This window comes from Botrytis fragariae, assembly GCF_013461495.1.
Source record: "Botrytis fragariae strain BVB16 chromosome Unknown tig00000001, whole genome shotgun sequence".
Taxonomy (NCBI): Eukaryota; Fungi; Ascomycota; class Leotiomycetes; order Helotiales; family Sclerotiniaceae; genus Botrytis; species Botrytis fragariae.
Window position 1 is genome coordinate 3,251,919 of NW_023500987.1, and position 25,215 is coordinate 3,277,133.

Sequence of the window (25,215 nt, forward strand, 5' to 3'; positions counted from 1 at the left end):
TCACGTCACATACCATATCTGTTTATATTTTTCGCCCTCATAGCTAGAGCCGGTCTTTATAACACGGTCTCCATATTGACGCTAGAAACCGATATATCTCCTCACTTTTGCAAAGTCATTCAAGAAATATATTGTTTGCCAATTTCGGTATATGATAGCGGCGGCAATGTTCTACGCCGGCGACATTAATAGCGGGATCAGCAAGGCTTTAGCGGAATCTAAACTTGTTGCATGTTTCGTAACGAGTAAATACCATCCTTCTCAAGCTTTCATTCGATCGATGTAATGACCACGTGCCCAATAGATGGCAACGATGAAAGTAGACTTTGGGAAGATGATTTCTTACGAGATTCCGAGGTAATCTGAGAATTGTGAATCCCTCTGGCTTGATGCTAAATCGCTGTCTAGTTAACTTCTCACCTACAAGAAAGAACAGTTTTGCTGCGCCTCAGTGCTGGTTCTGAAGAGGCCAACTATCTCGCTGCAATCTTTCCTATTCCAAAAGTTCCAACTCTTGTTGCTATATGGTGAGCATGATTAACTCATTCTTTCATTCGGTATATCTTCAATTTCCATGGGCAGGGCAGATGTCATCAGTACGGGGCATTGATCAATCGTGCATTCTTAGAGATGGTGCTTTATCTCAAATGTTCAAGTGAATTAAAACGCGTCTTTCTGTTCATGTTGAGGTTACATGGATTCGCGGATACTCTTGCTTTCCCCTTATACAGACACACATCTGCTATTTCTTATACGCTTGACTTTAGACGATAAAAATTGTGTTGGCAGTGCTGACCTCTGGGCTAACAGGAATGGAGAACTCAAAGAGTACTTAAGTGCAGGCATATCCAAAGACGACTTTCTGACACGATTCAAGAAAGCTTTGGAATCTACATCTAACCAGAGAAATGTCGAGAATGATCACCCTATATCACCATATGAAACGCGAACCTTGGAGAATTCAGAACAACGTACGACCGAAGGCCAATCATCGGGTGTTTTACCCACTGGGAATTCCAACATCGGCTCTACATCCACTTTACAATCAATTCGTAATAATGCTACTGGGCAACCGAGCTCGAGCCTTCTTCCTAGAGACCCCAAAGGTAAACTACCCGAAGATTCAAAGGCCACTGCGGACGATGACTCTAAAAAACCATCTCAAGCGGCGGAAACCGTTGGTTATGCTGCGATTCAAAAGAAGCGTCAGCAAGAAGCTAGAGAGGAGCGAGCGCGCATTCTTGCACTCGTTGAGAGTGACAAAGCAAGAAGACGAAACGATGCAGGACGCAAGCCTAGCCGTAGTAATCACTCCACAGAACAGCCAGTGGAATCCAGCGACAAGGATACATCCATACTAACCCCGGTCTCAAAAGCACAGGATTGTGCCCTTCAGATCAGACTTTTTGATGGATCATCCATTCGTTCCAGATTTCCTAGCACCAGTACCCTGAGTGGTGACGTGAGAAAGGTAATGTGAAGAAGTCCATCAAAGCACCAATGCTATTTTTCTGGGGGATTGAGAAACTGCATCATCAACAGCTTCTATGTACCTAAAGACAACAAATGGCAATGCTGACGATGACTAGTGGATTGACAGTCAACAAAAGGACGACGTGCCTTATATATTCAAGCACGTTTGTACGCCATTGCCAAATAAGACCCTCTCAATGACCGATGAAAGTCAACACTTGGCATCATTAGGTCTGTTTCCAAGCGCCACGTGAGTAACCTTTCACTTAGGCTTATACAGCCTTGATCAATGCTCTTGGATACTAATATGGAGGCAACAGACTTATCATTGTTCCGGTTCAAACATATACTTCGGCTTATGAAGCAACAGAATCAAGTGGCATCTTATCTAGAGGAATTGCTGCTGGATATGGCCTCGGCGCCTGGGGTGTCAATAGGGTATTAACTACTCTTGGCGGCATTGTTGGTGGTTCGGCTGCTGCATCGGATACAGAACAGACGGTCGGACCTAGCGCATCAGTAGGAGGTGGCCGTGCGTCAAATCTAAGAACTCTTAGAGATCAGAATGATAATGACAACCATCATGAGTTGTACAACGGAAACACGGTAAGTTTCGCCAAGTTTACCCTGCAAAAACTATGCTAAAAATTGCAACAGCTTAACTTCGAGCCTCGGAGGGATGATAACGACAGGGAAGGTTGATCTGTGTGAGATACTCTACTGTTTATAACAGCCATGCACACTGTCCACGAAACACTCTGAGGCATGAGCCATCTTCTTCGTCAATCTTTGAGTTTACTAGTGTGGCGTAAATTTCAAGACGACACATATAGTTAGCTATAATTCGGCTTGTATTTGTAGATAGGGCACGTATGTCGTCAGTAATGAACATTTCAATTTGAGTTTTTCTGGCAGCATCCCCTCTTTGTTTTACATACTCATGCGATTTGCCTATTCACGTTTAGAATAAAAACTCGAGAGGAGATGTAGCGGAAGCAAAAAGTTACGCGGATGACGTGACGGCCCTCCTTCCTAGTTGCAAGTGGTCAATCATTACAATATGTTCATGGTCAAGTATTGAGATCATTTAGTAGTACAGAACACTGCGTCAAGATATAAAGTTGTTATTGAGTATCCATTTATATGGTTGATTGCGGTCCAACGAGCATCAGCGGAAAACTCCTCATGTAATATTGCCCAGTCAAATCGATATATTCGCCGGTCTGTTAAAGGTGGAACGATTCATGAGCTGGTCATACCATGCTTATATGCTTTCCTTAAGCCTCGGGGCTCATTCTAAATGGTCTCATCTCAAGCAAGCTTTGCGGCGCCTTTCTTATGTGGACCGAACAGGCCAAGAAGATAGGCCGAACGTGTCAAGAACAAGAATACCTGCTAAATGTTAGATATCGAGACGCGCCGCACGACAAGTACAGATTGAGAGTGGTCTTACCGTTACTCCTATGTTTCCAAAAGTCATTGAATTCCATTGAGTGATATTTCCGACCCTTTCCCATCCCAAGACACGGTAGGTAACAACAAAATGACCAATATCACCCAACCAACAAGCAAAGAGATAGTTTCTAACAACTTTCGCCTCCTGCGTACCGCTAAGAATGGCAATTTCTACCATGGCCATCAGAAGATATACCATACCTAGTTGTAGCGCAACAGCCCGTGCATTATCACTAATAGGCAGGTGACGCGAATTTACAACCTGCTCCTGGACAAACCACTCTGGGGAGATCATTGCTACTATAAAAGCAGCCACACTATGTCCCAATCAGTATGTTGATGTCAACATTGCAATCGTCAAATACAAACTTACAGTGAGATAGGCTCCAAGACTGCGAAGACAAAGTTTGGGAAGAGGGGCAAGATCGAAGCCATGTTTATTGATTGCTGTGTAGATATGGTGACTTATTAACGTTGAAACCTTTTCGTAGATAAAGTAGGACTGTGTCAGTACCTATGTTAAGACTGTTCCTTCAGATGTAGCCGTAGACTGAAGCTGTTCTGCACTTTCGCAACTTGTGATGGTGAAGAGTATCCATTGAAGTGGGTTAAGTTTGACGGTGTAGAAGTATTGTAGCTGTATAACAGTTTAAGTGAATATTTTGATTGAAGGAGGCGGAGTCAGTTTGATTGGAAGGGGAGGGAAGAGGTTATCTAAGCTCTATACGAATCACTAAACGACAGGAGATTTTAAATATTCTTGTTGAAACGAAATAGATAATTTATTCATTGTTATACTATTTGATATGAAGGAGTCTTTTGATTAATATAATATTATTAACATTAAAGAAGATTCATTTCTATAGTTTTATATTAAGGATAAGTATATAGAGAATAATTCATTATTAATCTTTAATTGCTAGATATTCCTTAATAATAAGTTTAAAAAATTATATAATATAAAATCGCATGTTGTAATGATTTTCCAATAAATAAGTAATGTATTTATAGAAATGATCGAGTATCGATTTCAATAAAGTAGTATTGATTTTCATTCACTAGTAACGTGCGGAGATATTTATTCTTAGTAATTATGTGTGATTGGTGAGGCTCATCATCTAGAACGAACTAGATTGAAAAGTCATTGAAACTTATTAATAAAGTTCACATCATACATCATTTCATCTATCTATGAATAATCTATCACTTTACTTCCCTTGTTGCATTCTTTCATTCTTCCATTCTTGTCTCTTGTCTCTTGTTTCTGGGTCAATTTCTTTTGTATTCTCTACATACCCATTCATCATCACACAAGAGAACAATCACCAATTTTAACGTCTTCACAATATGTCGGTTCCATGACAACATAATGCGTACAACTATTGAGCCCCATTTAATGTCTATTCTTAATAACGATGCATCTGAAGCCATCACAAACCCCCCTCTTTAGAACTTCCTCCATTGCACGATCGAAACATTCTGCAAACTTCTCACCGACCGCTTATTTTAGAACCCAATGCTGGAACACGATCTGGTGAGCCATCATCACAAGTATCGCAGCATTCCTCGTCCATTGCACCAATTGACGACAATGAAGTCAATTATCGAGACTCAGAAGAGGGTTTGCGAATAGGGAATGCGGGTACGGGAAAGGACATTAGTGCAATTGAACGAACACTGGGTAGTTCTTCTCCGCAATCTCTGCGAAAGATTTTAGATGACAATACTGGCAACGCAAGACCACTACATCCCAAAAAGCAACAACATAGGGAGAATGGGAATGATGAGTTTGTTCAATTGCCTAGACCACCCAAAAAGCAAAGATCAAATAAACAAGTGGTGCCACCTATTATCATCGGCTTACATGAACCGCCCCCTCAGGCTGCATTGTTCCCGCCTATCGCGTCGAGTTCATTCCACGACAGTCATGGGAGAAACACTTTGAATGCTTTGGCCCCCAAAATCACAGAAACGAGAGAGGATTCGAAAACAGATGGTGTGATCGTATCGCCGACCCAGGAAGTCTTGGGTCAGAAAGCAAGTACGAAGAAAAAGAGAAAGGACGTCAAGACGAGGAACAAGTGGTCCGAACACGAGACGAACAATCTGCTGCTTGGTGTGCATAAGTATGGCGTAGGGAAGTGGACGGATATATTAGAAGACCCAAGTTTCACTTTCAACAATAGGTCAGGGGTAGACCTAAAAGATCGCTTTAGAACTTGTTGTCCAGAAGAACTTAGAGCTGGAAGCCGCAACTCCGGAAAGCATTATACTGGTACCAAGGCAGAGAGTGCAAAAGGACAGCCAAAAACGGAATTGGTAACTTTCGACCCATTGTCCGGAAATTTCATGACTGGTGAAGATCAAGAGGCTGATGAGACTGTGTCAAGCTCTGGTTCTAACCCTGGGCGAAAGCCTCGAAATCATCGGAGGAATCTTACAGACCTTCAAGAGCTAGGAATAAAAGGGCCATTCAAACAGTCTGATCGGAGGCAGAAACGCCCCTTCTCCAGCCAAGATGATCGTGAAATTAAAGAAGGTTATAACATTTATGGGCCTGCGTGGACGAGGATACAGAGAGATCCTCAATTCAACCTTCAGGATCGACAGCCTACTGATCTTAGAGATCGCCTCCGGAACAAGCATCCCGAACTGTTTCGATCCGGGGAGGATGATACTACTCGGGCAGCATCACAGTCTCAGAGCAAGCCTACACAGGTTGAGGACTTTTCTAACACATCTAATCACGCTACAATCGATTCAACTACATTTGCTTTGAATCATGAGATATTAAAGGTACAGTCACCAACTATCTTATTTCAGTTTCCCACTTAACAATCTTCTATTAACACCAGATAGCCTACCGCAGAACCTACGGACGGCTTGTCATTCTCGCAGTCTTTTGATTGGCCTCCGCCCCCATTCCCTTATATTGGCGAGATGGATATCTCTCGATTACTGGAAGACCAAAATCAATGGACGTCGTGACCGGCGAAGAGGCTTCATTAAAAGAAATGGAGAAATTAACGCGAAGCCCACTAACAACGACCGACTTGTATTCCTTTTAAGTAGGCCCACGAGTTTTCCATGGCTCATTATACTCGACATTCCACCCTCACCCTGTGTGCATACGACTGCTGTTTAAGATAGTACGGACACCGAGAGACGAGTGTTGCTTCATGATTCCTCATTTCACAAAATGCCAAATTATGATAATGAATAACTTGTCTTCTCACCCCTAATAGATCATGATTTGAAAATGTCGCCCCGGAATGGTGCGGACAGCAAGCGTAATTGACACGGACCAGTCTACCAGTGGCCCCTCTATATTAGTCTCATAAGTATCTACAACTTTAAAATATTGAGCTCACATTAATTATACACGCACGGTGAGGCACACATTGTACAGTGATACTGTTGCAGCTTTCATGTGGGTTTCATACGAATATTGAAGCATTTATACAGCTAGATACCATTGTGAATAGCTCCAAGTTTCGAAAATGGCAGGATTTGTAACACTGGAAAATCCCGAAAGAAGTCTAACACATTGATACCTAACCACTCCTTACAGTATGTCGCCAAGCACTATGAATTGCAAATTCCCTCCTGGATATGCCCTAATCGCCATCGTCGTTCTCATCATCATCAGCATTCGGCAGGAGACTGTTGAGATGTCGAGTTCTTTCGTTGCGGCCTAAGTGGGCCGGGTAAAGGTGAGAATCATGTTCTAACTTCGCATTTACCCTTAATCCCATTTTAGGCTCGGCTTCATCGTCTTCAGCACCCTCATTCCAAGAATGGGTGGTGACAGTGCCCTGCTCAGTACCATAACCGTTCCACGCAGATGCTGAAATTTGTTAGTCGAAAAGAATTAGTGTTGGCATAGGTGCACCTACCAGCGATCATGGGAGCAGTGGGATGCCAACTAGCATCTCTAACTACTGTTTTCCACCTCGGACTATTCACTTCATCTATATCATCACGCCATCCTCCATGCCAACCCCCGTGCCATTGACCGGGTGGGGGTGGCCTTGTATTCTTTGTTGCCTGGAAAACATCGACTTTGCCCGCAAGCGTTGCATCCATATTCCATATGTACACTTTACCGTCTTCGCTCCCCGAATAGACATATCTTGAATTAGTACTTCCAGGCGGAGAGAAATGACATCTAATCAGAGTCCGCATTACTCTGTGGCCTCTGAATGTGACTAAAGAATTGTCATTTTTATCGTGGTACCAATCATCCTCATCATAACGTCCCCAGCGATAATCGAAGTTTGTTCCGGGGCGACGTTCATTTGCCCTGATGTTGGAAAATTGAGCCGAACTCATGACCATACGCAAGTCCCATAGCTTCATGCTCTGGTCCTTACCATTACTGAGGATATAGCCTTAAATTTTTTAGCGTGCCGTTCTTGAACATTCACGAATAAAAAACTTACGACCGTCTCCTTTGCTATCGAGATATGTTAATCCCTCAATGTGACCAATAAATGCACCCGCTTCTCGACTATCGCCCATACTCCTGGTATCCCACACCTTGATAGTTGTATCATCTGATCCGGAGTAAAGAATGTGAGGCGATGATTTGTCGGCAAAACATACTGCATTGACATCTTCATCATGCCCAAAAATCCTATGAAGTGGACGACGACTTTCTATGTCATAGACAACAATGGAACCGCCTGTAGTTCCCGCAACAAGCTCGCGTCCATCACCAGAAAATCTAATCGACCAAATACCAAATGACCCTCGCCGATCGAGCCTAGGATTTTGTATACCAGTGCCAGGATCACCGAGCTCCAGATTATAAGGATCTCCCATGTCATTTGGGTCTGTCGGAGCGAGACAAACCGTACTACGTATGGAGGTGTAAGCGAGATATTTGTTGTCAGGGCTCAGTGAAGCATCGGTAAGGGTCCCTAATGACTGTCAATACTTGAGATACTCTATGGGCTTAGTGGAATTAACGAAGGCGCGGATGGATCATGTGTTGGGATCGAAATAAGCCATGATACAAGAAGATTGTACTTACATTGCCCATAAGGGTAGCTTACAGTCTTATAATACCGCCACTTATAAGGGTTTGATGTATCATACATGCGGACTTTGAAATCCTTGGTGACGGCAAAGAAGAAGTTACCGTCATCCGAAAATTGACCTGAGTAAACGGGATCGTCATAATTGATTATAGTATCGGCATTCGAAGATGGTAACATTTCCTGGGATTCTATTAGTATGCTGCCTAGAAATGTGCCTGCCTATGTGCCGCTCACTTGTGCCATTGTTCTCCGATTTATCACCTGGGCCGCAAAGTTCCCTGATGCTAACTCTCGGTCTAATATTCTTCTTGCCAAACGTTTTCGTCCCTTAATGTGATCATCTCTGCCTGGAGTTTGTGCATCATTGGATCCAAAATCACCCGACGCCATTAGTTCTTCCCCAACAATGCTTGGCACTTTAGGGAACCTATTCGGATCGGGTGTACTTCTCCTTCGCCTCCGTGGCCACAAAGAGAGCTCGTCCTCGTCCTCGTCGAGGTCAGTGGTAAAGCGTATAATGTTCCGAACATCTGGGTGGGCGGCCAATACCCGTAGAAGATATCGTGTTCGTGTAGCTAAATGGAATCGGAGTATAAGCCATATGGTATGGAGCAAAGTGAAGGATGTGTAGGTCTCACTATGATCGACTGCGGTGGCACCTTCGTCTTCATCGTCCTCAATTTCAACCTGCACATCTAAAAGATGGGCGACATATGTCAGTGAAACTTGACTAGGAGAGTTTCAAATCCAACGATAGTCTAGACTTACCGAAACCAACTTCATCGTCATCGTCGTCATCTTCGTCATCGTCATCGTCCTCAATCTCATCATCCTCATCCTGCTCGTCGGCATAATCATCTTCTTCGTCGTCTCTTTCTTCTATAAGATTTATATCATCTCCCGCTCCATTCCCGGCCGTGGAATCATCTGACGGGAAGGCACCTGATACGCTTCTCTGGGAAGCCATTGAGAATAGTAATACGAGTCAATCAAGACGCCTATTTCCAATACTTCTTCGGAGCAAAATAACAAAAAGGAATTTCTCAGTAGTATTGTATGGAGTAGTAAACAAGGTAGGTGGCAAAGAGAGAGAGGTAGGTGTTCCCCAATAAAGCACTACTTGGTGCACTTCAAGTTCATTTTAGATGGATCTAGATTTCTTGGAAGTTGAATGACAATGACATTTATCACCTGTTAATTAGTATCAGTAAATGGTATAATGTCGTATGTATCGGACATATATCAGAATTGAAGCTTACTGTTCAAGATGTGGAAAGTGTAGTGATATCATGAGATGAGGATGCTTTGTCAGTGGGGTGGAGTAGTGGAAAGAGGGTCATGATTCTTATCAGTACCTCGGAGTTTCTTATCGCATACACTTAAATCCATTTAAATCCGATGAATGCGTTTTCGAAATATATTCTCCAAATACATCAGCAGAATATATGTTCGAAATATATTCTCCAAATGTGTTCTCATCCTTTCATGACATCCAGTACAACTGGATATCTGAGCTCGAGCTTACATATTCTCTGGAGAATCACACTCGAGTATAACGAATGTGACGAGTGTAAAGTCATACTATCGTTCAGTTTGCCTTTTCAATACATCTCGCGCTAGCAGTAACTAGCTCAACTACCTATGTACTCGATCTACTCTCCTCGATTTTGGTATCGAGCATCCACTTCCCCAAGCATTATTATCCACTCGTCAACCTTTCTCTACCATTCAATATCTGTTTCATACCTCAAATCACCATGGTTGCACTTTCTCGCTTCCTTACATTCTTGCATTCTTATTACTTCTTTCTGTTCATATTTTCTCAACGCACCACCTAAGTAGCTTCTGACAAAGTAGTAAACATTACTCCATCAGTACTATGCCATCCTTGTATTGGATACACCAGTCGGTAGTGACCCCCATCATGCGCTTCTGCTCATTCCCCTTTCATCTTTTGCAGCGTGCCTCCAATCATCTAGTTGATGCGCTAAGCGTCAGCGATGAAGTTGGAAAGAGGCATTGTAAGTTCTCAAACTCCAAGCTAACACTATACTTTGGCTTCAAGGTAATAGAATATTGATAATCCATATCTATTGCCAGCTTATCCACTCATGGTAAGGCATTTCCTGATACATTCATACCTACTTGGGTTTGAAGTGGTTTGCCAATCCGAACGCATCGCCAGTGATTTAAATTCAACATGATTCCGGGATAATGTGAAGCGTCAATCAAATCGCTACTCCAACCTTTATCCAACCACTACTCCAACTTTTATCCAACGTTGTTCACAAGGGAAAAAGTCTCACAATATACAGTGAATGTTTTGACAATGTGCCGGATATTATTTAATATGGTCCCATTCAACTTTGGAAATGCAGGACCGTTTGTTCCAGACGCAAGCAATGCCAGGAACAGTAACTGCCACCAAGGCCAAATATAATACATCCTTAGATTTTGTGAGAAACTCCATCCGTTTATACGCCAACATCTCGTCCATCTCGCCCTCGTTTGGTGCAGGTTCCATGGCCCCCCTTCCCACGAACGACCAAGTCACCGTAGTGCAGAAATCATCGTCCATTGTCCATCCCCAAACTATGCGCCACCGACCAATATGTTGTTGAGTGGTATATGGATCAATTTTACGATGTATCCAACGGCACCCATAATAAGAAATCCCATAGCTACAGCTCGAGCGATGTTGAGGAATTCGCGACGATCAGCTATAATTTGTTAGAATCTCATGTCCTGATGAAACCAATGGCAAATACTGGTTCTTACGCTTTGTGCATTTATTGACAAATTGAGTACCATCTTTGATGAAGTCTCTTGGAATCTCCATAAACTCTTGAATTTGGTCTGCCATGGTTGTGAAGAAGTTGAGGAGTTGAGGTTGGGATTGAGGAAGTAGACAATTGATTCTCGAGAGGTTCGAATTATACTTTTATTGAAGGACTAATTTGTGGCCGACGCTTCGGTGTTGGATACTTTGAGAGTGTATGATTGACAAAGATTTTGAATTCCGTTGCGAGTGAAGCAAATAGATACTAGGTAGTTGGAGGAATTTCGAAGAAGCCAGATAAGGTAGGCTCAAGAAATTAAAGCATGTTAATTGATCCAATGAGAACCTTCCAAATCCGAAAGCTACTGGGTGGTAGGGAATAGGCCAGTAGTAAGTGTGTGAAGTTGTGACGGTGATACCTTAGGCAGGAACGACCATGATTACTTAAGAGTGATTACCTAAGGATGTCAAGGATGATTACCTAAGACAATTGCCAATCGGCAAGGAACAGGCTCCTGGTAACAAATCAGCACTGGGCATCAAAAGGTATTGAAGCTCAGCGGCGCGCGAAATCCAACAGTAGAGGAGAAGAAAGAATCAAAGAAAAGAGAACCAACTTTCATTTCCCTCAACTCTCTCCATATTGATATTATCGTCGCTATTGTCATCTTCATCGACAACGGCGTATAAGTGCCAAAACTTCCTTTCTTGTTTATTTTACATGCCCTTTCTAAATCATTGATCTCTGCTTCCTCAAATACCCACCTCGTATCTCCATTATCGATCTCTCGAGCTACTAGGATTTCAGCTCATCGCGATACCGCGCCTAACATTTGAATATTGTATGGAACTCTTGCAGCACAAGCTCTTTTCCATATAATTCGATAATACAGCAATAGATACATTCTGCCCACAGAGTCGATTTTTATTTCATGGTGAACACAAGTACCACCCACACATTCGACTCGACTCACAGTTGTCAAGTACTCTATACTCGTATCTCAGAGTCCTAACGAGAGACATCAATTGCGAACCTTCACGCCGACTCGAGAATTCCGTCGCATTCAATCAATCACCACCCGCTCAACTCAATACACCCAATCCAATCAAGCAAACCAGCAAACACTGGACGTGAAGGGTACTTGAGGGACGGAATTGTACAGCAAGGCTTCGGTTACTCTGTGCTTCTGCTATTGATGAACAAGGCATTTGGACAACTGACATCTTCATTTCTGCTTTTCAATTTCAGGCTGGATTCCAATTTTCTTGCCTCGCCTCTTTCTTCCAATATTTCGGCATAGGAGGTTTATTCATCTGTTGGGCTTCTTTACATCAAAAATTCAAAGAGACTGCAAGCACAGAGCTGCGTCTTATATCTCCATTCTGTCTGTAGTTGCCAAAGAAGGCTCTCGGACTTTGACCTCATTCATTGAAGCAATATCCTCCAGGTTTTAGGAGTGTACGTATTCATTGAATTCTATCCCATGTATTTCAGACTCTGCTTCCAATGCTACACATGCGTTGACCTTTACCATCCAATGGCCCTTCTTTTGTTTTCACCCGCTGATCCTGTTTCTATTTTCTCACAGAATCCCATTTCCCTGTGGCATAACATCAACTCAAACTGTTCATAAGCAATACAAAACATCATTTTTCAACCAAAACTCACCCTTCACTTGAAAGTCAAGGTACCTCGTGTGCACATTCAGACGCCATGGCTGATGACGAGTTCGACATTGATATCTATGGAGATACCAACACTGAACAGGATGCAATTTTCAAGAAAGATGATGAAGGTGATGTCAAGATTGACGGCGTTGAGCCTTCTGTCGCACCAGCTGCCGAAACTAATGGTAAACACGAAGAACAAGATGACGATTATGTAGATATCAAGGTTAGTCATGAGAAGGATGAACTCGCTGAAGGTCAACAAAAGATAAAGAGTACCGACGAATCTGGACGAGATATTCTCAACATACCCAAGCAGGCCCCTCAACAGCAAGGTGTAAAGAGAAAGGAAGGCTCTGACGATCGCCCAATCGATCAAGGTGCGACTACGGCCCTGCTCATATCAGAATTACATTGGTGGAATACCGACGATGATATTCGGGGATGGATCAATCAGGCTCAAGTCGAAGATGAGCTGAAGGAGATGACTTTCTCCGAGCACAAGGTTAATGGAAAGAGCAAGGGGTAATTTACTACACACAGCACCTTCCAATGCCGAGCATCTACTGACTCCCTGTACAGACAAGCCTATGTGGAATTTACGTCCCAACAAGCTGCGACGGCAGTGAAACGAAAGATTGACGCTTTCGGTGAAGGTCACCAATATGTGAAGAAGCAGACAGTCACATTCCACAATCCAAATGTCAATCCATTCCGCACGTTACCCAAAGACGCGCCAGCCCGCGCCACGAAAGAAGGCCAAAATAGTCGATCAAGCTCAGGACCAGGAGGTTACAACAGTGAGAGGGGCAGTCATACTTCAGGCAACTTTGGTGGTAATTTCCGCGGTCGTGGCGGTGGATACAACTCTTCTCGTGGAGGCATGAACAACAACATGAATCAAGGCAATTTCAATCGTAACTTTTCGGGCTCAGGAGGATCTATGGGCGGGGGCTTTAATTCTTCAATGGGTGGCGGATTTCAAGGGAATCCCATGGGAAATCAATTTGGTGGATTCAATCGTGGAGGTATGATGGGTGGCATGCGGGGTGGCCCTGGAGGTATGAGAGGCGGCCGAGGGGGAATGGGAAATAATATGATGGGAGGTATGCCCATGGGAGGTATGCCAATGGGTGGAATGGGCGGAATGGGAATGCCTATGAACATGGGTAATATGGCACAAATGGGTGGTGCAATGCAAGGTACGTCGAAACAGCTACTCATGAGCTGAGTTAGAAACCACAAAAGGACTATGGGATTTATCACTGACTCGAGAAATCAGGGGGGAATGGCTTTCAACCTATGCAACCGCACTTTAATCCCGCGTTCTTTCAACAAAATCAAAGCGCTGGTGGCGACTGGCAGAATCCACACGGTGCCAAAAGACCCAGACCAGAATGAGGTATAGATAACGGAAAGGGCGTTCAATTCGGGGATCTGGCATAATTGACAATTGGAATAATGAGCACTTTCAGTTCTTAACTTGTATTTCAAAATAAAGCATGTACCATAGAAGTGTGATTCTCACGATGAATGTATTTTGAGCTGTCAGATGATTGCTTTTTACTAAGTCTCCACCTTCTGTGTAATTGCACCCAACCCCCTTTGACCCATCTCGCACGATGCTTCAAGTGTCAGTAATACTCGCTCTTCCAAGACGACCAAAGTTTACTGCAAGACACAAGATGGCACATTGATTGACTGAACGTCGATAGAACAGCCAGAGCCTCATGTCATGATTTAGTGAGTTTGAAGGGGCTTCTCAAGAAGTCCATCATACAACGCAAAGCGAAAATTTATGAAGTTTAGCATCCAATTCGATTTAACGCTCTATTTATCACCAAAACAATTTGGTTCGAGCGTCTGCTCAACGTATTTCTTTGACTTTCAAGTCCCGCTTGGCTTTCGTCTATCTTCTTGATTGTTTTCATCATCTCCATCTTACCAGCCATTAGTACTTTCAATAGAACTTCATCCGCAGTCGCCTGAGACACCTCTTCACCCTCACATCCCTGTACGAATCTTCTCCATCTACCTATCGGTAGACATATAATCCTGAGGACTACTTGCGTGCGATAACATATGGTATCTCGATCTAAGAGGTATTTACCGAGAAATCCCATCTCTTCGAGGTGCTCTTTTTGCTCTCCATTTAGTAATGGTGTTATCCAGGGATCCAGAGTAACCTCGTCCCATCGGTTGTCTTCGAGTATAAAGCCATACTCGACGAGAAGGAAATCGTTGTTGTGGCTTCCGTATGAAATGTGCACTTCGGAACCCTGCTCGATGGGCTGCGAGGCCGTGACTAGGTTGTTGCGGGTTAGCAATGGCCGATGAGTCTTTGGAATGAGTTTAGGTGAAGACTTTATGGAGAGGTGTAGATTTTACATAGATCATAGTATAGAAATTACGGGGACAGTATGGGTAGATTGAGGGTGTAATATTAAAGGAATGATGTTGCTCACGTGTGTAGCCAGCGCGACTCAGAGTTGCATCAACCGTGGGTTCTGAACTATGATTTATGTAGTCTGCGAAGGGATTCAACGCAAGACGATTCTCTTTTGATGGTTGTGGTCTAGATGATTTGATAGTCGGTGAAAGGTAGTAGAACGTCCTACTGTTGACAATACTATAGTTGTACATGAATTCATCGTAGGTTATGGGTGGTTCAGGAAATGCTTTGCAGATGATTGTCCAAGCAGAAGTGATTTTCTCCATTTGCGTCTTGAGAAGAGCTTGGGCTGAGTACGGAAGAAGCTGTTGTAACGAGGGATCCCAGAATAAAGGCATAGAGCTATGCATGTCCTGTTTGGAAGGGAGAGTAGCTTTCCATTCCGGCCCGAGCAGCGAGTCCAGAGATAGACCGAAGAGAGCATGAACAGCTAATTCAGGTGCCAGCGCTGCAAACTGAGAAGGTACATCTGTATCTTTACGAAGCGCCTTTATGGGGACCTGCAACAGAGTATCACCTATCTACTACAGATTAGCAAGCACATGACTTTTCGGAAGTGGTGAAATTCCACATAGCAGCTCTTTTATTTTACCTCAAAATTCTTGTTCGCTACTAGTCCCAGACCCTTTTCTGGGAATCGGAAAGGCGAAACATTACTGATAACGACACCTTCATTTACAGCCCATCTTGTGAACTCTTGATGTACTTGCATGTCCATGCTCGCACCGCAGTTAGACGAAGGGGCTGCTTGCTGCAGAAGATCTGAAATCGTGATATACGACCGAGCCGTTATGTTGATGATTTCCACAAGCTTAATCTAGAACTACTAGATATAAGCCTCTGAAAACAGAATTCTCGTACTTTAAGATCAATTAACCAATGTAAATACTCATCTATCATTTGTCGTGCGCAAGTAAATTGTAGCATTAAAGTCTTCTTCTAGTGCTGCTTTTGCCGAGAGCTATTTCGACGAAAGGGCGGCAGGCAATATAATTGAAGCTGATCTACAGTAACATCCCACCCCGTCAACATTGGAGGGGTTAATTCACAATTATAATCCGAACATGTCATTGTCCCCTCGTCTATATACCCAGGCGTCCCGCCTTCCCAGGGAATTACTTACCGCCTGCTCTATTACTTTAGCTACAAGAAGCTTCAGTGTATTGCATCGTCCAGCTCCAAATTATCCAGGCCATGTACCACTTACTTCCATTGAGCGGGGTGGTTTGGCTGTGGGCTCAGCAGTCATGGCATTCTTTAATCCTTATCGTGCAGGTATGAATTGATCATCTAAAACCACCTTTACTCTCAAAACTAATCCGGGAAACTAGATCTAATTGCAGCTTGTGGAGAAGCTACCGCAACACCATATTTCATATACCGTCTCCGCGATGCTATGCTTTCTTCTCCTACCGGTCGACGCATACTTCGCGATCGCCCTAGGATATCTTCCAAGACTCTTTCCATGACACGACTCCGGGCGCTTCCTGCAAACACTGTAGGCAGGTGCTACGCAGAATGGCTGGACCGCGAAGGAGTTTCGCCCGATACACGAGATTCAGTAAAATACATTGATGACGAAGAATGCGCATATGTTATGCAACGATATCGCGAATGCCACGATTTCTACCATGCTATAACGGGGCTACCTATTGTAAGGGAAGGCGAAGTGGCGCTTAAGGCATTTGAATTTGCTAATACTCTGTTACCAATGACGGGTCTGAGTATGTTCGCTGTGATGTCATTGAAGTCAGCAGAGAGGAGGAGATTCTTTACAATATATGCGCCTTGGGCGTTTGCGAATGGGTTGAAAGCAGAGGAAGTTATTAATGTTTATTGGGAGGAGCAGTTGGAAAGGAGTGTGGAAGAATTGAGAGAAGACTTAGGCATTGAAAAGCCTCTTGATCTTAGAGATATCAGACGGATGGAGAAGGAGAGAAAAAAGGCCCAAAAGGCAACTTGAGGAGGATTTGATAGCACAGTAACTTGATACCACAGCAGTAGATTTCCCAAAATTTCGCAATATTAACACCTTTTCCTCGGAGGCCTAAGACAGTCCCAGCATTATGGAATCCATTCCTGAAATATCTGCTCACTAAATGTTCCCTAATTTCCGAACCACAGACTACAAGTCGAAAAGATCATCATCGTCGTCATCCCAAGCACCCTTCCTCCTGGTAACCACAATCTTTTCTTTAGTTTCCTGGGCCTCCGACACACTGCTCAACAAATCCTTCAATTGTTCCTCCGTAATTTTCGATCTCAATTGTCCCGAACGCGCCAACATGATCAAGCGATTTTCAACATCGACGGCTCTGGACTCCTTTACAAGTCTAATGCGACCTAGACGATCTGCCGCCTCAGGTTCGAGAATTTGGGTCAGGATAGATTGTCGAGCCGCTTCTTCTTGCTGTCTAGGGCGCAAAAGGTTAGTTATTTATATGTATCTTCGACAAAGTAAAGCGCACTGTCTGCCATCTTCTTGCCCTCCACTGCCGCCCGCTGCGCCTGGTCTACCACCTCCTCCTCCGCCTTGGGTTTTCAGTTGCTCAAGACGAGCTTTTCTGATCTAAAGAATAATTAGTATGAGGCCGTGACTAAGTCTTCCCAGAGACTTACTTGTGCCAAATCGTCGTCTTCCATAATTAAGGTGTTGAGTGTGTGTAATTTTTGTTCTGGTTGAAGAAAATGAGGGGTGTGGTAACTTTGCGATGCCAGCCTTGTGGTACCCAGTCGTTAACGAATACCATGATTGGCAACCCCTCTTTGGGCAAAACTACATCATACCACAACCGTGAATCATAATTTTTCAATTCCACGATAAATTGATCGATAGTCATTTTCGGCTGAGATGTGAACTTAGTTTAATTATAACATTATCACAATCAAGCAAGTAAGACCGAGTTCAAGCATCTGAAAAGCGTCTTCAGATAAGAGCTCACTGAGGCCATGAGTTTGGATTTGAACACTCATGATGGTGGCTCACCGGGTGCAAAGTAACATGCCATGAGGCCTGTTGCTATACTTCATCACCTTGAAGTCTCTTGTCGACTCACCACAGAAGGATAAAGTAGTGCATTGAGAATTGAGGTTGCAAGAGAGGCATATGTGCATTATTCATTGGTCTATAATCTAAAGTGTCGCTTTTGCGAGTGACCGAGTATATAAGATATCTAAGACGTAATTTACAGGTGTTGCTAATTCTAACATAAACGTACACTCCTACATGGTAAAACATACCCAGTTCGTTCGCTCACAAGCCCAGCGTGCCTCTACATTCCATCTATCTCCGATCAACCGCGGGTATATATGAATTCATCTCCCTCGACTTCATAGCTTGTTTAGCTTTAACCATACTTATGACTAACTCATTTGAAGAAAACGGAATGTTCAATTCTTTTGCTCTTCGAGCGAGATAGCCGTTGTAGAAGTCAACGTCCGTTTTCATTCCACTTCTGACGTTGTGTAACATAGATGTGACATTCTTCCCGCTACGAGAAAGCACTGAGTGTATCATGCTCATTAACCTGCGGTTTCCAAAGCGTTTGTTAAGATTTGCAACGGTCGCGAGCTCCGGCAGACTTCTCACAACATACGAAATTTCCCACAAGAGGGACTTCATTGTCTGACTTGCCTGGTAATTGTACAACAGCTGGTCGTTGGAACAATCAAAAATGACAGACAGCGGCCCAATGACGGAATTGACAACGATGTATTCGAGATGGAATTTCATGAAGTCAGGATAGTTCAAGCCTATGGCTTTAAGATCAGGAGAACGACTCAATGACATTAACATGTATCTTGAAGATGGTGCCCAGTTATTTGTGAGCTTCCTGTCTGAGCTTTGGGGCAATGGTTCGTTGGAGGGTGCGCTGGTGTTATATTGAGGAATTGTAAGCTTCAGCTCTCCCTGGGTGGTTTGAGCCACAGTCCATAGCTGATCCGTGGCAAATAATCCATGAGATAAATTACCAAGCATGTAATGAGGACGATCCTGCAAATCTGGGAAAACATGTTTGTTAACATCCTCAATGACACCTGCTCCATGTTGCACAAAACATATGGTTGAATGAGGCCGGAGACGATGCTTGATGGATGTAAGTGCCGCCACTGTTTTGTCGCCGTTCGTTGTGATGATCAGGTTATCTATGACCTCGTTCGTGTATCCAAATCTATGCTCAGTGACACTAGTCTCTGACTCGGGCCCAGGAATATTGAAACTTGCGGATAATTCAACATCGAAACCGGATTGCTCGGTTATGATTTCATCCTTGCATACTCTGAGAACCTGACGCGAGTGGTGCCATTGTTGAATCAACAGTGGCCGGTGCATTAGTAAAGTAACAGGCGGCGGAGAATCCATTTCAGCAAGGTTATACGCAATGAATTGTCCAATAGGCCCTGTTCCTAGAACATGGATTGTGCGTGATATAGGCCTATCCCCTCGTTGTGTTGAATCTTGTGATGTCGGTTTGTAGTGAAGATCGGGGACTTGTCTTGACTGTAAAGGTTCTTGGCCATGCTGGCGAGAAGACATAGTAGGTGAATCTTGGGCGGCATATTTTACATTCGTAACTAGGATGTCCGGGGAATGCAAATATTCAGGCCCAATGTCGGAGACGTCAACATTCTCAAGCTCTTCCAAGTCATCGTTATCCGGCAGCTCTTCAGCCGACGAGCTCTTGTTTGCCTCCCATTTCGAAGGTCGATGCGAGTAGGCGAAATCGAACGGTGATGGATCGTTCCCTTCTTCGCTGTCTGGTTGAAATTCCCGCTCGTCTTGTGACTCTATTTCCATAGCATATGCATAATCGTTGGGCGTGATTTTTTTGTGACTGTCCTCTTGATTGGTTATATCTTTGTCTGCTGTCCCTTCGCTCGCATAAACTCCATCGCTTTTGCTCCCGTAACTCCTAGAAGGTCCGCTGGTAGTGGTATCTCTCTCTGAACCCCAAACGAATGACAAGCTGGCGCGCAATCCTCCTTTCCGCCTCGGCCACCAGTATGTCCCGTTATGTCTCGACCAAGTGCGAGTGGCCACCCGGCCCAGGGTAATGCTACCTGAGAGCCATCGACAATTTTGAGGGTTTCGAGCAAGCACCCGCCACAGCGGACGACCGCACCTTGGAAAAGACAGGATGAACACTCTCAATGGTTATTACAATGAACTCATGGCAGACAAGCAGAATCAAGATGTCTACTCTTTCGTTGTTGCAATTGTCTGCACGCGAAACCAAAGCAAGAAAAGAAAGCCTTCACGTCCTTCTACACATCCGCAAAAGGGTAAGAAGTTATCTTGTAATGGACCACGATGGAAAGTAGAATTTGTCGAGTTTCAGTAAAATGAGGCGAAATGCGTGTTGAAGTTCCGTTCGGTGAGGGGTGAAGCTAGCTTGAGATATATCTGAGATTTCGGCTTAGTACAAAACGAGACTGAAGTCTATTTACATAAAATGTGTAGACTTCGAACATGGACAAGATATAAAGTAACAGTAAGTGAGGGTTCAAATGGGAGGCAAAAGTTGAGTTGTATGGATGTGATGGGAGAGATTCAAGTACTAAATATCATTTTACAATCAAATATTCGGAATCGAAAAAAATGTCGATTAAGCACTTTAGCAGAGAATATTTATCGAAAATCCCTGTAAGCCAAACATGTAATCCAATTGGAAGACTTCAATTCCAATGCAACTGAATGCGGCCGCCTTTTTCCGATAGCGTCGGAACTCATTCCCAAATTTTCTAAGAAAGAATGGTGGAAAGTTGAAAGACGAATGAATGTTACGAATACGAATGAATGAATTGATACATTGACTACAATCCAATTCAAAACACAAATAACTTACAACAAGCAACAAGCAACATCCAATCGTATCTACTGTCTAGGTTCCTCTCGATCGCGCATGCTACGTCAATCATACTCGCTACAACACATTCAACCAAATTTCCATAATGGATCCTACCAAGATTCTTTCTTTGCTCGAGCAACTTGATGACGATATCGATGATATAGAAGATGCCGTTGCACCTTTCATTCAAAAGACTATCCCAGAATTTGCAAGCAAGTTACCTTTATTGGACAAGGCGAAGCTTTATACTCTTGTCACATATGCCATTGAGTCCATATTATTCTGTACGAGTTTCCATCATTATATTTCTGTCGCATTCAGGACTTGTATACTAATTCATTTCGATAGCATACCTTCGCCTCAATGGTGTCAATGCCCGTGAACATCCTGTTTTCACCGAGCTTACTCGGATGAAACAGTATTTTGAGAAGATAAAGGTTACAGAGAATCCCCCGGCAACTGCAGCAGAAAGAAATCTCAAATTGGATAAAGGAGCTGCTGGCCGATTCATCAAAGCAGGATTGGTAAGGAAGCTTCTACTCTTGTTCAATTGTCGGGGTTGAGAACCTATGTTAACAGTACCTACAGAGCGGAAATGATAAATATGATCTTCAAAGAGCAGAGCAATTGGCGAAGGAGAGAGCCAAGTCTCATATTAGATTTGAGGAGCTATCAAAGAAGAGAAAGGTGGGCGAAGAAACAACAGAACCCAACAAAGCAGAATCCAAAACCTCAAATGAATCTGATGGTTCCGGTTCACCTTCCGATTCTTCAGACGAACCTGCACCTGCAGCACACAAAAGCAAAAAGTCTAAGACTGCGAAGGTAGCAGCAAGCCCCATCGAGTCTAAAGAGGATAGCTCTTCCACCTCTAATTCTAAATCCAAAAAATCTAAGCAGGAAACTCAGGAGAAGAAAACGAAGAGCAGATCCAAGAAGGCCAAGGGCAAGAGCAAGAATTAGAAACATTTGGTAAATGGGATATGTATATGGATATGTATATGGCTATGTAAATGGACATGAAAGTCACCGGATGCATGCACATCTAAAAGGGCGTTTATGGAGCTGGCTTAGGGATGATACCATGATTTGTCACGGCAAAATAGGATAGCTTTATGGTTTGAGTTATTGGACAACAAGTATCTAGGTTTACGAAAGAAAGAAATAATAAATATCTGCTAGGTATTCTTCTCTCAAGATTCTGTTCATCATGAAATGAATGCTTTTTGTCTGTTTTGAACATCGTCTTCATGGTTGTTAAGAGTTCACTCTGTAATTGCACTCAAGAAATATTGTAGAGTTTTGCCATCTAGAATCATCTATCTCATATTATCAGTACATGTACATTAAGGCTGAACTAACCCAATCAGTATTAGCGCGTGTAAAACGGATTATATTCCGGGATTAAATTGTCAAGTATCTCATTGGCCGACATTCAACAACTTCAACATTTCTCTAGGCAAAATCGTATAATCACACCTAAACCCTTGAATCTATTTCTCTCACTTCATCAACTAAATATGCCTCGTCAAGGAAGATCTGGAAGGGGAAGCGCCCCATCTCGACCAACTGTCTCGGCCCCAAGCAGACCTTCACCATCCGCCCAGCAAACCCGACCAGCAACCACTGCTGCATACCCACCAAGGCCAGCAGGTGCAGCTCCCCCAGCCGCTCCTCCAGCACAAGCAGGAGCTCCACAAGCTCAAGGTTCTTCTGGTCCCGGTTTGCTTGGACAAGTGGCTAGCACTGCAGCGTGAGTTTTCATTGCGCCAGACGTCATTTCCAAAGTTGCATACTGATCTCTTCCATCCAGAGGTGTCGCCATCGGATCTTCATTAGGACATGCTATTACCGGTTTCTTCGGCGGTGGATCCAGCGCACCCGAAGCAGCTCAGGATAATGCTGTAGCATCCCAAGGTCAAGAGAAGAACCAATTTGGCGAACCAAACTGTGGCTTCCAGGTCAAGAGCTTTACCAACTGCATGGACGAGAACCAAGGAAACATGTCCATCTGCAACTGGTATTTGGAGCAATTGGTATGGACGAACCTATAATCTTTTTGGACCCCAAGTCAAGCTAACAGTTTTCTTACAGAAAGCGTGCCAGAACACCGCAAGTCAATATTAATGGCCCAAATTTGACGATGATGACACATGGGGATGGATGTATAATAGGAAAATTAGCTACAACTCAAAATAATGAACCCACTCTACCCTGATGATTTGTCGACATGTATATGAAAGGCAAAGACGAGTCTTGAGTAGCACATCCAGAGCGACATGCATTGCTAATTGCTTTGTTGTATGTATTATCCGAAGACTCCTAAACTCCAGATCTGAGTATCAAATCAGTCTTTCTACAATATGACTCGGTTTGGTTCCATTTCCAAAAGAGCTTGTATGTGGCAAAATCTTATTATATTTACATGAAGAAATATTTTCAGCCTTGCATGCCCGAGGTCGGCACCCCACAGAAAAAATAGTCCAGCCTTACTCTCCACCCCCACTATGATCTCTATTACATTGTATTGTGAACAGTCACACCCATCAACCTTTTAAATTGTTATATCTTCCATAAATTCGCTTCTTCTTGATCGTCGCAGTAGATATCAATATTGAACTGTTCATTGTCAGATCAAATTGCACATCATGGCCACACAATTCCCTACCAAGCGTTGTGGTTAGTCAACTCAAATATACCCCTCCTCGAAACTCTCACCACTCTTCATACATCTTCACTACCTACCTTCCCATTCCAGCTTCCCGCATAACATACGCTGATTAATCTAATCTAGGTGTACTTGGATGCACCGGTTCCGTCGGTCAAAGATTCATTCTTCTTCTTGCTCAACATCCATATTTTAAACTCCATGCCGTAGGAGCTTCTTCGCGATCCGCAGGAAAGAAGTACAAAGATGCCGTCAAATGGAAACAAGCTTTTCCCATGACCGCCGAGATTGGCGATTTAGTCGTTAAAGAATGTAAAGCAAGCGAGTTCGCGGATTGTGATATTGTGTTCGGTGGATTGGATGCTGATGTTGCGGGTGACATTGGTATGAGACCCTTCAATACATTTACACTTCCTTGTCCACTGGGAAATTTCCATTAGAGGACGACAGAGTTATTAAGGGCAATGCTTACTTGAACTGTCAATTTAGAGATGGAATTCATGAAGGCTGAATTGGCCGTCTTCTCCAATGCCAAAAACTACCGCCGCGATCCAATCGTTCCCCTCATCGTTCCAACAGTCAACCTCCCCCATTTCGATCTCATCCCCCACCAACGTCGCGCCCATTCCCTGAAGAAGGGTTTCCTTGTCTGCAACTCCAACTGCGCAGTCATCGGCATAGTTATCCCATTCGCCGCCATCCAAAAAGCTTTCGGAGAGGTCGACCAAGTGAGCGTAGTCACCATGCAAGCTGTTAGTGGTGCCGGTTATCCAGGTGTAAGCAGTATGGATATTCTCGACAATGTTGTTCCATTCATCTCCGGCGAGGAAGATAAGTTAGAGACGGAGGCACAGAAGATTCTCGGAAGAGTCAATTCTGAAGTCACTGGATTTGAGGATCAATCAGAATTGAAGATTTCAGCGGCTTGCAACAGAGTCGCGGTTCTAGATGGACATATGGCTTGTGTATCTCTTCGTTTCAAGAACCGCGATGGACCTAAACCTACCGCGGAAGAGGTCAAGAAGGCTATGAGGGAATACGTAAGTGAGGCGCAGACATTGGGATGTCCGTCAGCACCAGAGCCAGCGATTGCCGTTATGGAGGAAGCGGATAGACCACAACCAAGATTGGATCGCAATACACAGAATGGATACACAGTCAGTGTTGGACGAGTCAGAGAAGATGATAGCGGAATCTTCGATCTCAAATTTGTGGCCTTGAGTCATAACAGTAAGTTTCCCACCCTCTTTCAATTTTACAACGCTCAAGTACTAACACCATATTTAGCCGTCATTGGAGCTGCTGGTTCTTCGATATTGAATGCAGAAGCTGCAGTTCTTAAGGGCTATATCTAAGGACTAGTCATATATCCAGGTGTTCTAAAATTTCAAAGTTGCATTTACAAATTGTACAAGAAAGGCTCATGCCAATTAAAATTATATTATATATTATCCCTTCAAGTGGCGTGTATCTTTTCCAAAATTTCGGTTTATGTATGCTGTGATCTTAACTGTGCCAGGCCAATAGAAGAAAAAATTATATTCTGTCGGTCATCCATCCATTCATTCTGCAAATGGGTTGTCAAATCCTCGGCTATGAGGGGACGAAGAAGGGGGGAAAGGGGTGGTAGATCGCATAGCATACAACCAGATAACCTCACGAAATCCATTCACAAAGTTCAAATCGGCATTATACAGAGGGCAATGATGTATATCATAACTTTCATTAATTCATTGATCGTAAGATTGCACACTAAATGGTCGCTCGCTAGCTTGTTACGCAATACCATCATGTAACTAGTTTTCAGATCCGCTCACTTAATTCCTCCC

The 25,215-nt window shown here is 43.5% G+C and overlaps 13 protein-coding genes across 13 annotated transcripts; 7 read left to right on the forward strand and 6 right to left on the reverse strand.

Moving 5' to 3' along the window:
• Positions 1–151: 151 nt before the first annotated feature.
• On the forward strand, positions 152–2,175 carry Bfra_000990 (putative ubx domain-containing protein; the record flags this gene model as incomplete). Its single annotated transcript, XM_037331431.1, has 7 exons — positions 152–245; positions 305–357; positions 409–527; positions 811–1,471; positions 1,590–1,723; positions 1,794–2,079; positions 2,131–2,175. 7 exons carry the CDS (start codon positions 152–154, stop codon positions 2,173–2,175), a joined length of 1,392 nt encoding a protein of 463 aa, XP_037197764.1.
• Positions 2,176–2,784: 609 nt separating this feature from the next.
• Bfra_000991 (uncharacterized protein) lies at positions 2,785–3,363 on the reverse strand (the record flags this gene model as incomplete). The annotated part of the gene is made up of 3 exons (XM_037331432.1): positions 2,785–2,865; positions 2,927–3,245; positions 3,302–3,363. 3 exons carry the CDS (start codon positions 3,361–3,363, stop codon positions 2,785–2,787), a joined length of 462 nt encoding a protein of 153 aa, XP_037197765.1.
• Positions 3,364–4,297: 934 nt separating this feature from the next.
• Bfra_000992 (putative myb dna-binding domain-containing protein) lies at positions 4,298–5,916 on the forward strand (the record flags this gene model as incomplete). Its single annotated transcript, XM_037331433.1, has 3 exons — positions 4,298–4,301; positions 4,439–5,724; positions 5,788–5,916. The coding sequence occupies 3 exons, from the start codon at positions 4,298–4,300 to the stop codon at positions 5,914–5,916; spliced, it is 1,419 nt and encodes a 472-aa protein (XP_037197766.1).
• A 502-nt stretch (positions 5,917–6,418) lies between these two features.
• On the reverse strand, positions 6,419–8,937 carry Bfra_000993 (putative wd domain-containing protein; the record flags this gene model as incomplete). The annotated part of the gene is made up of 6 exons (XM_037331434.1): positions 6,419–6,775; positions 6,825–7,319; positions 7,371–7,850; positions 7,964–8,150; positions 8,205–8,665; positions 8,739–8,937. 6 exons carry the CDS (start codon positions 8,935–8,937, stop codon positions 6,546–6,548), a joined length of 2,052 nt encoding a protein of 683 aa, XP_037197767.1. The 3' UTR covers positions 6,419–6,545.
• A 1,581-nt stretch (positions 8,938–10,518) lies between these two features.
• Positions 10,519–10,833, reverse strand: Bfra_000994 (putative translocase sec61 complex gamma subunit protein; the record flags this gene model as incomplete). The annotated part of the gene is made up of 2 exons (XM_037331435.1): positions 10,519–10,690; positions 10,749–10,833. 2 exons carry the CDS (start codon positions 10,831–10,833, stop codon positions 10,563–10,565), a joined length of 213 nt encoding a protein of 70 aa, XP_037197768.1. The 3' UTR covers positions 10,519–10,562.
• A 1,630-nt stretch (positions 10,834–12,463) lies between these two features.
• On the forward strand, positions 12,464–13,818 carry Bfra_000995 (putative rrm domain-containing protein; the record flags this gene model as incomplete). Its single annotated transcript, XM_037331436.1, has 3 exons — positions 12,464–12,942; positions 13,000–13,619; positions 13,700–13,818. 3 exons carry the CDS (start codon positions 12,464–12,466, stop codon positions 13,816–13,818), a joined length of 1,218 nt encoding a protein of 405 aa, XP_037197769.1.
• Positions 13,819–14,222: 404 nt separating this feature from the next.
• On the reverse strand, positions 14,223–15,587 carry Bfra_000996 (putative set domain-containing protein; the record flags this gene model as incomplete). Its single annotated transcript, XM_037331437.1, has 3 exons — positions 14,223–14,722; positions 14,883–15,390; positions 15,462–15,587. The coding sequence occupies 3 exons, from the start codon at positions 15,585–15,587 to the stop codon at positions 14,223–14,225; spliced, it is 1,134 nt and encodes a 377-aa protein (XP_037197770.1).
• Positions 15,588–15,933: 346 nt separating this feature from the next.
• Positions 15,934–16,832, forward strand: Bfra_000997 (putative ubiquinone biosynthesis protein coq4 protein; the record flags this gene model as incomplete). The annotated part of the gene is made up of 2 exons (XM_037331438.1): positions 15,934–16,144; positions 16,201–16,832. 2 exons carry the CDS (start codon positions 15,934–15,936, stop codon positions 16,830–16,832), a joined length of 843 nt encoding a protein of 280 aa, XP_037197771.1.
• A 145-nt stretch (positions 16,833–16,977) lies between these two features.
• On the reverse strand, positions 16,978–17,512 carry Bfra_000998 (putative dsdna-binding protein; the record flags this gene model as incomplete). The annotated part of the gene is made up of 3 exons (XM_037331439.1): positions 16,978–17,283; positions 17,338–17,438; positions 17,489–17,512. 3 exons carry the CDS (start codon positions 17,510–17,512, stop codon positions 16,995–16,997), a joined length of 414 nt encoding a protein of 137 aa, XP_037197772.1. The 3' UTR covers positions 16,978–16,994.
• Positions 17,513–18,152: 640 nt separating this feature from the next.
• Bfra_000999 (putative 2-dehydropantoate 2-reductase protein) lies at positions 18,153–19,941 on the reverse strand (the record flags this gene model as incomplete). Its single annotated transcript, XM_037331440.1, has 2 exons — positions 18,153–19,860; positions 19,931–19,941. 2 exons carry the CDS (start codon positions 19,939–19,941, stop codon positions 18,153–18,155), a joined length of 1,719 nt encoding a protein of 572 aa, XP_037197773.1.
• Positions 19,942–20,821: 880 nt separating this feature from the next.
• Bfra_001000 (putative exosome-associated family protein) lies at positions 20,822–21,681 on the forward strand (the record flags this gene model as incomplete). The annotated part of the gene is made up of 3 exons (XM_037331441.1): positions 20,822–21,002; positions 21,067–21,242; positions 21,307–21,681. 3 exons carry the CDS (start codon positions 20,822–20,824, stop codon positions 21,679–21,681), a joined length of 732 nt encoding a protein of 243 aa, XP_037197774.1.
• A 557-nt stretch (positions 21,682–22,238) lies between these two features.
• Positions 22,239–22,845, forward strand: Bfra_001001 (putative chch domain protein; the record flags this gene model as incomplete). The annotated part of the gene is made up of 3 exons (XM_037331442.1): positions 22,239–22,471; positions 22,532–22,754; positions 22,813–22,845. 3 exons carry the CDS (start codon positions 22,239–22,241, stop codon positions 22,843–22,845), a joined length of 489 nt encoding a protein of 162 aa, XP_037197775.1.
• A 521-nt stretch (positions 22,846–23,366) lies between these two features.
• Bfra_001002 (putative aspartate-semialdehyde dehydrogenase protein) lies at positions 23,367–24,741 on the forward strand (the record flags this gene model as incomplete). The annotated part of the gene is made up of 4 exons (XM_037331443.1): positions 23,367–23,397; positions 23,513–23,770; positions 23,876–24,616; positions 24,674–24,741. 4 exons carry the CDS (start codon positions 23,367–23,369, stop codon positions 24,739–24,741), a joined length of 1,098 nt encoding a protein of 365 aa, XP_037197776.1.
• Positions 24,742–25,215: the final 474 nt, after the last annotated feature.